Source organism: Ambystoma mexicanum, chromosome 2q (assembly GCF_040938575.1).
Source record: "Ambystoma mexicanum isolate Mex_15411 chromosome 2q, UKY_AmexF1_1, whole genome shotgun sequence".
NCBI classification, from domain to species: Eukaryota; Metazoa; Chordata; class Amphibia; order Caudata; family Ambystomatidae; genus Ambystoma; species Ambystoma mexicanum.
In genome coordinates, this window is record NC_090924.1 from 444,205,491 (window position 1) to 444,219,288 (window position 13,798).

Here is a 13,798-nt window from a genome sequence, read left to right on the forward strand (position 1 = left end):
ATCGTATATGCATATATTGGAAGCCAGTGGAGGAGTTATAGAGCCAGGAATTGAGGCCTGATGAAAGAAGCGCTAAATAAAAACACTGGCTGCAGAATGTTGAGCTTTTAAAAAGACCAAGAAATTAAGAATTGCAATAACCAAGATCGCTAAAAATAAAACGTTTCACCAATGCAATTTCAGTTAAGAAATAAATGAAATGGAGAATATGGAGTAACAAGCAAAGGTCAAAAAGCAAGTATGAAGAAAAATGAGGAACGAAGGTTAAAGACAAATCAAATTTTACTCTAGGAATCTTCATAAACAGTAACATGTTCAGGACAGAACCCCCAGCACATTGGCCAAAAAGACGAGGACCAAAGATTAAGATGACTGCAAGGGTCTAGAATCTCTGTTTTAGAGCCATTACACATAAGCCAACGGCAGCACATCCAGGCATCAACAGCTCCGAGCCAAGACTGAAACGTACCTCCATACTTATTGTGTGTTGATTCCCGTGCAGATGCAGTAGGATCTGGGTATTGCCAGCACTTTGAAATGCTATGTTTAGATGAATAAGCGCCTTACAAATGACCAGTAAATTAATAAATAAAATACATAAGAAAGTTGAATCCACGTGACTCAACTAATCTGGCCAGGGGGGTTACAAGGATGTTGAATAAGAGTGGAGCTAAACTACAGGTAAAAGGACACCCGTCATAAGAGAAAGGAGGCGAAGTAACATATTGAGAATGGTCTGTCAAAAAGTATTGAATGCAGTCAGGCACTACATTCGTGACTACCAAATCAAAGAGAGGGGAGAGAAGCAGCTCATGCTTGAGTATGTCCAATGCAGCTTATATATATGTGAAGCAGGATCAGTGCCATCACATCCGCTGCCAGTCATAGATCAAGTAGAACACCGACAAGCACTGTTGCAGTACCCATACTGGGGAAAATCCCTGCTGGATTTTGGTGAAGAAATGTGGTGGATTTCACATATATCTGAAGCAGATTGGCCCCTAATTGTGATCAAAGCATAGCAAGATAGAGTTTTTGCAAGATAGGCCCAAAGTTACAAGGTTCCATCGGTTTTAAGGTCAATGTTTTCTGCCAAAGAACCCCGATGGCTTTCTTCAGATCCAGAGGAACTGTCAGCATTCAATGACACATTCACGAGTCTAGTCAAAACTGTTGCTATAGAGAATGGATTGGACTTCAAAGGTTTTGGAGGACCCATGTCCAAAGGGGAGGACCCAATTGTTTACGTTTAGTAATGAGGGGGCATATTTCATTAATGGGAGGAGAAAAAGATGAAAGGCAAGGAGCTCATACGAAAGAATTTCCAGAGCTGGAATTCACTGGGATGATGATAAAGTAAGTTCATAAACTAACATGCAAAGAATCGATTTTCTTGTAAAAAAAAATAAAAAAAATCCAAGTGAATCAATGAGAGATTGTAAAGGAAAATCGGGAGGTAATAGAATTAGGTGGAGTAAATCCTTGCACAAATGGAACATTTCTTTAGAGGAGTTCAATGCTTGATCAATTTTGGTAAGGAAAGAGGTTGCTTTGCATTGCAGATTGCTAATGTATAGCCCTGCAGTGCAGACACGTAGGCCATTTTCAGAGCACGGGCATAATCTCTTCTCCATTAGCGTTCTCAATTACGGAGAGATGATTGAAGAGTCTGAAGATATTTTAGTAAACCATTTATTATGTGAATTAGTTTTAGTGATATCCATTTCTTAGGAGCCAACTGGTCAATTATTTTCGTCAGTTTGAAATTTAACTCGTTGTATAAAAGGAGCTAATGCCAGTGATTGTCCCAAGGCAGCTCCAAGAGACTGGAGTAATCCGTTTCTGAAGGCGGACAGCCATCTTTGCCCTTGAGATAGGCGCGCAGCATGGGCTACGATTCAAAGGGAGCTCATAAAATTCCACTATGATCCGACCAAACTAAAGGTTGACGCTGAGAGACTGGCAGACCTAATCAGAAGCACAGAAATTGGGATTGAGCGTACGTCCACACCAAAGTATAGGTTGACAAATGATAGGATAAAAGCATAAGGTTTCTAAATTGTCCACAACGCTTTGTGCAGCATGATTGGAGGAGATATCAAACCATGAATTTAAAATCACAGAGGACAATAATATGTTGAGATGTACTTATACGTTGAGCAAGAAGATCTTCGAGTTCATCAGGAAAGGAGGTAGATGTTTGAAGGTGGAAATAGGCTAGCAGGACTTTCTGGGAACATGAGCGAGAGTGGTAACATGCAACTTGTACAGCTTGCTTAGTTTTTAGTTGAGGAGGTTCCAACCGTTGAAAAGGAATATTTTCATGCATAATACTGGCCACTCAACCACCCCTAGAACTTCTATTAGCTAACATGATTTTATACTAAGGGGGGGGACTAAAATGTGTGAAACAGAGTTTGATGTGTCATTTAGCCATGATTCAGTGATGCACAAAGGATCTAGAAAATATTTAAGAATGAGATTCAAGATGTTGGGGTAGACTGACAAAAACCTTTTGGGCACAAGTGATGAGATCAGCTAGCGCATCTCATCACTTGCGCCCAAAATGCTTTGCCCTCTTGGCAACTGAATGGATGCATTACATATGCACACATTTAGATGCCCTTTACTACCTCCTTTGTGCATTTCTGCAAATAAGAGGACATGTCTGCGCATTTCAATTAGCATTCCAAATTCATAAACAGGATGCGCTTTGAAATATGCACTAATTAGGCTCTTTCCGCTGCAGGTTTTGGGCACAGCCAGGGGGATGCACTTATTTCAGGACCGCCAAACTTGTAATGAGGCCCATAGTCTGGCACCAGCCTGCTGCAATCTCCACATGATAACAGGCCATATGGTTTGCAGGAAAGCTGCCACCTTGAATTAGAGGAATTCTGATCTTTTGCTGTGGACTGCATAAGGGAAGTGAAGGCTGGAAATGGGAAGATGAGTTATAGGAGTTTTATGCAGTAAATAGTGGATTTGACAAATGTATTGTTTTGTGGGACAAGTCAGAGTCCTGAACCCGTGAGTACAATTAGGGTTTTCACAGCTCTGGTGTCCAGGGAGGCATTTCCACACCGTACTAGGAATTTGCCCGGAATTGGGTTGAGGAGAAAGGCTGCTGTCCCGGGATAAGGATTCTGGGTAGCAACATATCGGCACCCTTTCCGGACCGCCAAACTATAAATATGCCAGTAAGGGCACAGCGCACCCGGCAGGTCGGACCTGCCAGGAGTTCAGGCCCCTACCGGCATGGTTTTCACTGAAGCACCGGCAGCGTTAACTGTGCCAGTGATTCAGGTTTCCCATAGCACTCCATGGGAATGGTAAATAACCGTACCGCCACCGCTTCTGATATCCCGGTAGCATCAACATGTCAGGTGGCAGTAACAGTGTTACAGGGTCAGCGGTCCCCGGCCGCCTACCGGCGGGTTTTACTACCAACCTTGTAATGAGGACCTATGCTCTGTATGTGTTGGTTTCTGCGCTAAGCAATAGCTGCACAATATTCTTTCTAGGTATAGTGTCACTCCTGTGGAGCCCTGCAGAGAAAAAAAACATGGGCGTAATTTCAAGTTTGGTGGCATTTCCTCTGTTAATACTGCCAAACGGTAATACTGTTATTGAATGCAGTAAGTATGTAGTCATTTTAAGGGTCTGCATGATTCCTGTTATTCCCAATGTTAAAGTCCCACAGGATTCCATTGGCATTGGTAATTGCCACATGTGGTAATTACTGCAAGTGGTAATGCTTTTGTGTTAAGGTGCAAGCGGTAATGCTTTTGTGTTAAGGTAACTACCTCCACACAAAAGCAGGCATAAAATATGTGTTTTTGGAAACAAAACTCTGAATTTGGCAGAGTGGTAAAACTTCCAGTAATCTGAAATATCAGATGTTACCACTCCAGCCAAACTCTTAGGGTCCCATTACGAGTTTTCTGGTAATTCGGTGGTAAATCTCTGTCTCGTAGGCTTACCACAGGATAACGAGTGGTGGAAGCGATTTTTTCCGGTTCATGGGACTCCGTAGGGATTTTGTCAGAATTGCCACAAGTGGTAATCCTGATGATTTTTTACTTTAAAGTGGAGGATTTACTTCCAGCATGATGCTTGAGGTAAATCCTCCACTTCAAAATAAAACTTGGAATCCGGCGGTGTGGTAAAAACAGCAGTAATTCTGTCAATGCCCCAAAAAGTGTCTTTCCTGGAGCATTTTACTGCACCGCCCAGCTTCTAATGGGGCCCATCATGAGGCCCCATGAGTTTATGAACGATGTAAGCAGTCCAGAAGTTAAGAAACCAATGCACTTTTCTCTTTCCTTTCACTCCTTCCCTTTTGTTCTCCTCCCCGTTTCATTCCCTCGTGTCCTTGCCTTCTTTGCCTCTCTGTTTACTAACGTTCTTAATTTGTGTGTGCAGGGGCACTGAAACAAGATTCCCCAGACGTGGGCACGGATCCAGCGCACCAACCAATTGCGGACATTGAAGCTGGCGCACCAGAGAAAACACAGAAAGACTTCCATGTTATTGTATTGGACCCCTAAGGAAGACAATGATGCTGCATGAGGAACACAAGTCATGCAGACTTCACGGCAGCCTTTAGTTCCTTAGGGTGGTTTGCCTTTCCGCTTTTGCTTTCCTTTCTTTGCGCACACCATGGCTAGCCCTAGACTCTACACATTTTCATTCCCTGGAAGAAGGGCACCGGTCATCACTCTGCACATCTCTAATACTGGCATAGTCCAACGGGCGCTTGGGCACATGGTCTGAAATTCTATTTTTTCTAAAAATGTTAGCCTTGGGAAAATGGGGACATTTTATTGCTTAGCCTGACATTACCAAATCAGCCATTCACTCTTTCCTGGTTGATAAATTGAATACCATTAAGTTGGCTATTATTACAGCTCTTAGAAGTGCGAGGAATCTGGCGCAATAGGCTATGCAAGAACCTGATTTTATTACAATAATTAATAATAGAAGTAGCAATAAAGCAATTAAAGCAGAGCCAAAATCAGGCACTAGGTTATTGAGTTAAACATGTTAATGCATTCTGAAGGTACAAGAAGATTGTGCACCAATTGATTGTCTGCAACAGTCCAAGGACCGCATTACAAGTTAGGCGGTATTCTGGTGGTAAATCCACTGGAGTACTGTCTAACAGAATTACTGTTACCGCAACTTGGTCTGGCGGATTTACTGCCGGATTACAAGTGATGGTAGGTGGTGTAAATCCTCATTTTCTGGAGTCCATAGAACCCCATGGGGATTTTGGCAGCAATTCTGCCGATTTTGCTGATTTCTGTATGCGGTAAGGCATGCGGTAAGGCATTGTATTTTCCTCCAGCTTTTTGCTGAAGGGCAATCCTCAACCTCACCTCCAAATCAATGGTACAGGGCTGTAGCAATGCAGCAGTAACAGGATTACCACATTACTGCCATCTCCTACCGCACTGCTGTACTTGTAATGAGGCTGAAAGTGTGCAGTATATTGCTTTAATGTATGTCTTTGCACTCCCCCTCAAAAAGAAGGTGCATGTATTTTAATGCATTCCTCAATCAGATGATTTGATTTGATCAAAATTAGTCCATCACATGTTTCACAACTAATTGATTTCAGCTGGTCACCATGTTGAATATATAGAACTGGATGTCAAATGCCAAGGGCAAATTTTTGAAATTTTCCACATCAGTCAAAAAATGACCCCACAATATTACCCCAGCTCATAACGTGAATCCATAAAATGCCATTATCTATTAAACGCTCCATTGTCATCTGATATGAAACACCCCCTAAAATTAATCAAAAATTCATCAAAATCCACTGGAGTGCCAACATTCAATAAATGAACTGACAACCTGCCATCCGTAAAATCACATGTCAAATTTCATGAGCCATGAAAGGTCAACTGCTATGAAATGGCTCAACGTGCTCTTAGCCACGAACATCCACTAGAGAGCGCCATCCACAGTGAAAGGCCCTCTAGTGTCCATAGGCAAGAAATGGGCTCATGAGATATCCTAATTGTATGAACTTGCCCCAACAACATTATATTTAAAAACGCCCCGAGTGTCGGGATTCTATCGTTCTGACACAAGAGTGCAGTCGCGAGAGAGAGCACCCTTGGCTCGGCTAGCGACATCTTACGCCCCTAGACAGTGCATGCATCCTGGCACTGACCCTGGGTGCATTTTACAACCATCCATTCTGTAATCCGGACAGCTCTCTTGCGGAACCAGACTGGTCCATTCTGGTCGATTTATTCCTCCTTTCTCTAAAACCATGGGAAATCTGCACTTTCAAGGGAGATGCTTGCTTCCTGTTCCTGCTCATTATGCTCCCAAATAGTACAAGTCTGCAGGGGCATACAATGTATCACCCTATCGCATTCCAGAAGCAAACTCCATAACATGGGCAGTCGTGGAGGGACAAATACCCTTAGACTGGATAGCTGCGTAATCCCCATACCAGTTTCCCTAGCTGTGGCATTCAAATTCCAGAAGCAAACTGCAGTTCCATTTTGATTGGTTGTTCCTGTCTTTCCTTTCGCCCCAAACCCATGCAAAGGACATGTGCAGGAGGACAAGGCTTAAGTGTTTGCAGCTGGACCAACTGCCAGCGCTTCCGTCCGAGATGCAGCGCCTGCCGTTATAAGGGCCTCTGATGCTGGAGCTCAGTGTCCAGCGGTTGACACTCCAGGACCCTTGATGCGCTGAACCAGGCTGGTTTCCGGTTCCTTACGTGTTCGCTGTTGCTTTGCTTCTTCGAGTCTGTCCCCGATTAGGGTAGCAGCAAAGCACTTCCTTCCACCTGAAGCATTGCTTCCACACCTTTCGTTCTGTGTTGCCATTTGTAGCCTGAAACCTTTTCTTGCAGATTTCATGCATAGTGGTTTTGCCTGTGTTGCATGCCACAAAACTTGAATGTTTCTAGGTATTACATCAGAATGTGTTTCCCTGTGGCTGTGGTTGTTATGGGTACGCAAGCTCCATTGTCTAGGGTTTGAGATAGCATGTAGCATACTATTTTCTTTTTATTGTTATGAATACTTTTGCTCCATGATAGACTGTTACCAGCTTCTGGTATTAGTCGATATGTCTGTTTTACCAATTTCACCAATTCTAGTGAAGGGTTTCCAGCTCATAACTGTTAATTGCTCGTGCCTGCACTAGGGATGGCTATCGAGCAGAGGGGGGGACTTTTCAGGTAAATTGCAATTTAGGAGAGGTAGTTTAGCCTGTAGAAGACTGCGCAAAATACATGCACAATTAGGACACAATATAGGAGTAGAGAGGAGCAAAGCTCAGATGGATAGTATAGGAAGGTGAAAGAGTAAGGGATGAGAATCAGCAGAAGGCCATGAAAGATAATCCACCAATGAGGAAGCTTGCACTTACCTGTTCCTCCACGTGCTGTCCAAATTCTGTGGATGGGAGGAGAGCTTGCACTGCTGCTGCCCTTTCTGTGCCTGTTCATTGTGGAGAAGAGCATTCAAAGCTACTTCCATCTCTATTTTAGAGGAATGGTTGTACTGTCACTTGCCTTGTTAACCTGTAAAAAGGAAAGTGTAGAGACCTGTCCTGTGCGTGTTCTTTATGTATAAAAAAAAAAAAGTTCACTAGTTCTGGCTTGTCTCTACCTATTCTCTGTGTGTGTGAGGCTAGTCTGGTCAGCTCTGCTCTTGCATGATGCATGAGAAGCTTCTGTTAGTGCTGCCTATGCTGTATCTTCTGTATATTGGGGATGCTTTAAAGGAGAGGTTATCTCAGGAGCTTTATTTGACCAATCGACAAGGCATGCATTTTTTAGAATATATCAAATCCATTACATTTTTTCTTTCAATGCATCTTACCTTAGATTTCCAGACATTTACACATGCGAACTGCACAGGTTCGAAACTGTCATCTTGCCATAATCTAATCAATTGTTTTATCGCCATAAGCTCAAGTACCCTGGTGGCAATAAATCGTACCCTGTGCCCCTCAAGGTGACATCTGCATGTCAGACTATGTCACGCCCCCTGTCATGATGTTAGTGCACAGCATAGCTAAACTTCAGCTGCCAGCGTCTAGGCAATCATGTCTCCGAACGCAAAACGCAGAAGAGATTAATTAAATGCTCTCACACACACTTTGTTTACTCACTTCTCACACAAAAAAGATAAGTTGCTTTACTTTGCAGTAATTGTGCGGGTCTAGAATTTAGTAGATCGTTATATTTTGTATTCCAACAACAAAATGTAACTACATAGATCGCAGCCATTCAAGTTGTTTACAAACACAACCATTGAAAAGACAGAGCATCAATAGGATTTTCGATAGTCTGAGCAATAGGAAGCATGTCATAAGAAACAATCACATTCCAATTCTTTTTTAACTTTATTGTCATCATTTGAGATTCTTGAAACAAAAAGTTTTTCTTGCAGAATGTATTGTTCCAGGTTTGATTCCCAGTTATTTTACTAGAAAACATCTTAATTTCACTTGACCACCTTTAATCATTAAGCACATAGCGGTCCCTTGTGTAGAAAAAAACGTCTCCTTCAACATCCACTAGCATGCTGAATTCACAAGTTCATCACTGGCATGTTGGTTCTTATAATGGGTACCACAAAAGGTAGCAGCACGATCATCCCATAATATGACTATCACTGATCCATTGGTAATGGTGATGCTCCAGTGCTGGAATACACTCAATCCACTGAACATGGGTCCTGTGGCACATGCACAATTTCGTGACATAAGTATGGATCAAAACAATAGGATTTTAGGGTGTTACTGTTGTCGAATGTAACATTATTACCTACACTGAAACTATACATTATTTCGATTCTGCAGATAGAAGTTATGAGCATGAGTTACAGAGGGTTTTTCAACTAGATTGTGCCATTACAAAAGTCTGCTGATAATTGGACATGTGTGTTGTAGAAGTGTATTTATCTGTTTTGGGTGTGTTATGATCTTTGGCAAATATAAACATTTTTTTAACATACAACACTGTTTATAGCAAATAAGTGTCTTTATGTGCACCAATACATGCACAGCATCAAACCATTATTCCTAGCTTACTTCGAATATCATGGTCCTAATTAAACTGTTTTATAAAAAGGTAAATAGCATCCTAAATCAATGTGTCCATTCAAGATTTCTTCCTTTCAAGAGCAAGTGTGAAATGATTATTCTATTTCGGTGAATATGGTATTTTTAGTCACAAGACGTCCATTATTTGGTCACTTCCAGAATAAATTATCTGAACGTTTAATGCCTACAAAACCAGGGTAATAAAACATGAACACAGTTTGACAAAGCCACCAGGCAGTATTCACATTTTCTTTTGTTTGCTTAGTTTGCAACATTTTGAAAATGTGCCCGGCGAAGTAAATGAAATTCAAAATGTTACCTCTTGTTATTAGAATAAAATAAAAAAGTGAACGCAATTATTAATCCAATAATGTAAATTGAATAGTTTTTCTTAATAAAATTATGTTCATTTACTTGTAACTATGGATAAAGAATAAGTCTGTATTCAAATGAACAAAACTGCATTCTGCATGGGAAGACTTACACTGTTGCATAGTTTAGCGTCTTCATAGTGAAAAATCGTTTCTTTTGTGGATTGTTTCGTATTCACTTTGTACACACAAGAGTTTAAATAAAACAAAAACATGTTAACCTGCTAAAATTGAGATAGCAATTTTGTATTTAAATATGGTTTTATAGAGGTAGATTATTTAAAAACGAGAGATCATCATCCCTTAGGACATAGAGAGTGACAGGGGAAGGAGAGGCGAGGAACGGTTACGGTGTACAAGTGGGCATGGTGGGGATAAGCGGGCCTACAGATATGGCAAACTGTATGGTCAGTGAACGATTTAGGGATAGGGCGGGGGTCAGTAAAGGGGAGAGAGAGAGAGAGGCCTAACAGTATAGTGAGGCCAGCACCTTTGGGTAACATACATGTGGTTCTATAACCATTGGGTCTCGACTGACTGACTGAGATACATTGTAACCAACACAGAGACATGCTGTCAGACACACAACTTCAGAGAGAGTGGAAGAAAGTCGGATACACAGAGAGGTTGATAGAGTGCGAAGAATAGAGAGAGCGCGATGGGGCGAGGGAGTGGGGATGAGAGGAATGATTGAAAATTGGAGGGAGGTAGAAAGAGTGCGATCAAGGGAGAAAGAAATAGTGAAAGAGAGCTAGAATGAATGGGTTAGGGAGGGGGGGTCAGTAAAAGAGTGAGAGACCTAACAGTATAGTACGATCAGCACATTTGGGTAAAATGGATGTGGCTCTATAAGCATCAAGTCTCAATTGATTGGGGTAAATTGTAACCAACACAGAGACATGCAGTCAGACAGATCACTTCAGGCAGAGAGAGTGGGAAAGAGAAAGGTTAATACATGAAGGGAGAAAGAGAGCAAGGGTGAGAGGGGATTAGGCTGGGAGTAATGATTGAAGACTGGGGCGAAGTAGTGGGAGTTAGTGAGAAGAAGGGAGAAAGAGCTGGTGAAAGGGAGAGACAGAGGGAGAGTGAATGGGTTAGGGAGGGGGGCAGTGAAAGAGAGAGGCATACAAATGTAGTAAAACCAGCACCTTTAGTTAATATGCATGTTATTTTTGTATTATCATTATGGCCCCATAACCCTCAAGTCCCAACCGATCAGGGTACATTGTAACCAACACAGAAACATGCTGTCAGACACATCGCTACAGACAGAACGAAGGGACAGAGAAAGGGGGATAGACAGCAAATATTTTAATGTGTATTTACAAAAAATTGAAAAGAAATACAGAAATAGAGAGCGTAATACCAATAAATAGTTACATTTATTGAGAATGACATTACAAGTGCTACATATGGAGAAATAATGAAATGGACATACATTGATAGAAAAACATTCTTGGACAGACAATAAGAGAGGTTATGATAGTAAATAAAATTTGACTGAAAACCAAGTGGCCATTGGCATTCTGGCAAACCGATAGCTAGAGGGAAACAGAGCAGAAGACATATGGATTGAAACGTATATGTAGTAATTTGATGTTGGACATGCTATAAGATTGACAGAAGTGAATTACAGTAATACAAAATATGAATTGAGATAATATTTAATATAGACATATGTACATGCAAATATATAATGAGCAAGAGTGGGAGGGAAAATTAGAGATAAATTGAGATAAAAGACATCAATTTAGAGTTTTTATTTGAGAAATAGGAATAGGGTTCAAGAGTTACAGCGAAAATAAGAGACATAACCTATAAATATCAATATAATTAGAGAAAATGAATTGTAATGAGAAGTTAAATAATATGGACAAAGGACAAGAGAGTGACAGAAACATATACTACATTTTTAAATATTTTACAAAAATGTAGACACTCTATGACTGCCACCTTTGCAATAGAACCTCAACTAAACCCTCAAACGGTATAGAACTCCACCATAGAGAGTTGCAGAAGGACTGTGACCATTCTACAATTTCTTCCCAATCCCGCTTCTTACCAGCAGTATTCATTTTCTTGGAAATGTATTTGGACACGTGTCATACATCAAATCGATGCTTTATGTCTGGACATGTTTCTCACGTGACTTTTGCAAAGCCCACATGCCTGTGTGTGGCTATCAATTCTATTTGCAATTTCCTTGAAAGCAAAAGATCAATGGATTTAATGAAACCTTATTTCTCTGTGGCAAATGAGGATCGACATTCTGGTACTTTTACCATGACAGAGCGGACTATTTTTTGGGTGTCCATGGCCTGAAGTGGTAAGTGCAGTACTTTGCCAAAAATCAAGAACTGTCGAACTGTCCATCACCAGCAAGCATAAGACTTATTCCTGTGAGAGCATTTTCTATTGCTACCGGTTTGAGATTCCAAGCATGAATTATAGTAAGGAATAAGTAATGTATCAGATGTATGTAGTAGGGGTGTACCGAACTTCGGCTTCGAGTAGGTATTCAGCCTAAATTCGGCTGCAAACCAGCTATTCGGTTTCGGCCGAAAGGTTGCTGGAATACTTACTCGAAGCCAAAGTTTAAAATAAAAAGTTTCAAATAAAAAGAGATACACGTCACTCTTATAATGTACTTGCATCACTTTCTCAAGAATTGACACCTAAACATAGAAAATTACACTTTTTAACTAACTGACCCCGTAGCATGCTGCACATGGTACAATTTCAATTTATATGTACAGTGTTTCTCTAGTGCTTAGGCATTAGTGTAATTAAAGAAACCTGCTTACCCTTATTGTTTTTTGTTCAGTCACAGGATAATTCCTGAAAAAAGCAAACATATTGTTCTGTAGAAACTATCATGTGAAGCGATAATGAAGATATAAAAGTATTCCAGTCAATTGATTAACTAGTGCAGGTTTAGTGTCAGTGCGCTAAATGGTCCAGTTTGGATTAAGTACCGCATACTTTGTGGCAGTGTGGGTTAGTGTCCGTATACTTTTTAAAGTCTGTTAATGAGACGCTGTGTTAGGAGTCATCATATTAAAATGAGTCATAGATTTCCCGCCGACCTCGAGCGCATCCGTACAGCTATTGTGTCTGTATTCGGAGACTCGAGCGGCACAGTCCCTGTACTCATAGCTTCTGATCGTGGACGTATAGAACCATCCCCCAGCCCATTGCAATCCTTTTCGGTACGCGAACAGTGACTCAGCGCATTGGCACTGCCACTGGTGGAAGCTTTCAGTGATGCTCCTGCAGAGTATAAACGTTACCCTGGTAAGGTTCCTAGTTCTTTGTCTATGTCTGTTTATGACTCCAATCAAGCATTCCCACAGTGCCTTGTCTGGGATTGCTCAAGGGAAGCCCTTATTTATATATTTTTATGACAAGTTATAATCTGGATGATGATCCCTTGTATAATGCCCCTCTCTTAGAATCCCCCCTGACCCCACTGAGCCAAGAAGTAGGTTTGTTTTGCAAATTAAAAGATTTATTTGAAAAATTAAACAATAGATATATATCGCAGTTTTATAATAAATTAATATTTGATATCACACTTAGACATATGGCAGTGATTGATCAACAATGGATGATGTGATACTAGCACACTGGTTTAATTACTTAGGAGTAGTATAGAGGATAGGGTAGCTGAGAATGCTTTATATGGTACAAGGAAATGCAAGGTGGAAAAGAAGCAACACAGGAATAAACTTGATATGATTTCAGCAAAAGGTAATAGAATCACTTTTCCCCTTTTGGCAATTCACCCCCCCCCCCCCTCTATGCAATGTAAGGAGGTGGAAGTAACACACACAGTCTTCAGGAATACAATCACAGTACAATACAAATTCAGTTCCCCCCTAGAAAGCTTAGAGAAACAGGGATGATTTTAAACACAGGCAAAGTACTTTAAAGGTGGTATGCAAAGAAGGGAAAAATATGCTAAAGATGATTTTAATTCCCTATAAGAGATACAGGGTGGGTGACAGCTACTTTAAATTAGTTCAGGATCACTTTAGCAATGCTCTATGAATGATTGTCAGGTTGCAAACGAATTTCAGCAAAGGAAACAAAAGACAAATATTTTTACACGTGGCTGAAATGAAGCAAAATGTCAAATCGCGGCAGATTAGTCACGTGCGTCGAGCTCGATTACGCAGGAAGTATAAGGAGTAGCAAGTCGGTTCAGAGCTTGTTGGAAATCTCAGCTTTAAAATAAAAGTTAAATCTTGCTTCTATCACAAACGGTTCAAGAGATACGGACGATTTTGTGGAGGTAGATTTTCAGAAATGAAATTCTAAAGTTCCAGAATGACAGATGACAG

The 13,798-nt window shown here is 40.9% G+C and overlaps 1 protein-coding gene across 1 annotated transcript in view; it reads left to right on the plus strand.

Moving 5' to 3' along the window:
• Positions 1–9,685, plus strand: part of LOC138569491 (scavenger receptor cysteine-rich type 1 protein M130-like) — a 512,555-nt gene extending 502,870 nt beyond the window's left edge. Inside the window, exon 17 of the mRNA XM_069647512.1 lies at positions 4,426–9,685. Within this exon, the coding sequence (XP_069503613.1) occupies positions 4,426–4,550 (125 nt within the window). The 3' untranslated portion in view covers positions 4,551–9,685. The remainder of the gene's footprint in view (positions 1–4,425) is intronic.
• The last annotated feature ends 4,113 nt before the right edge of the window (positions 9,686–13,798 follow it).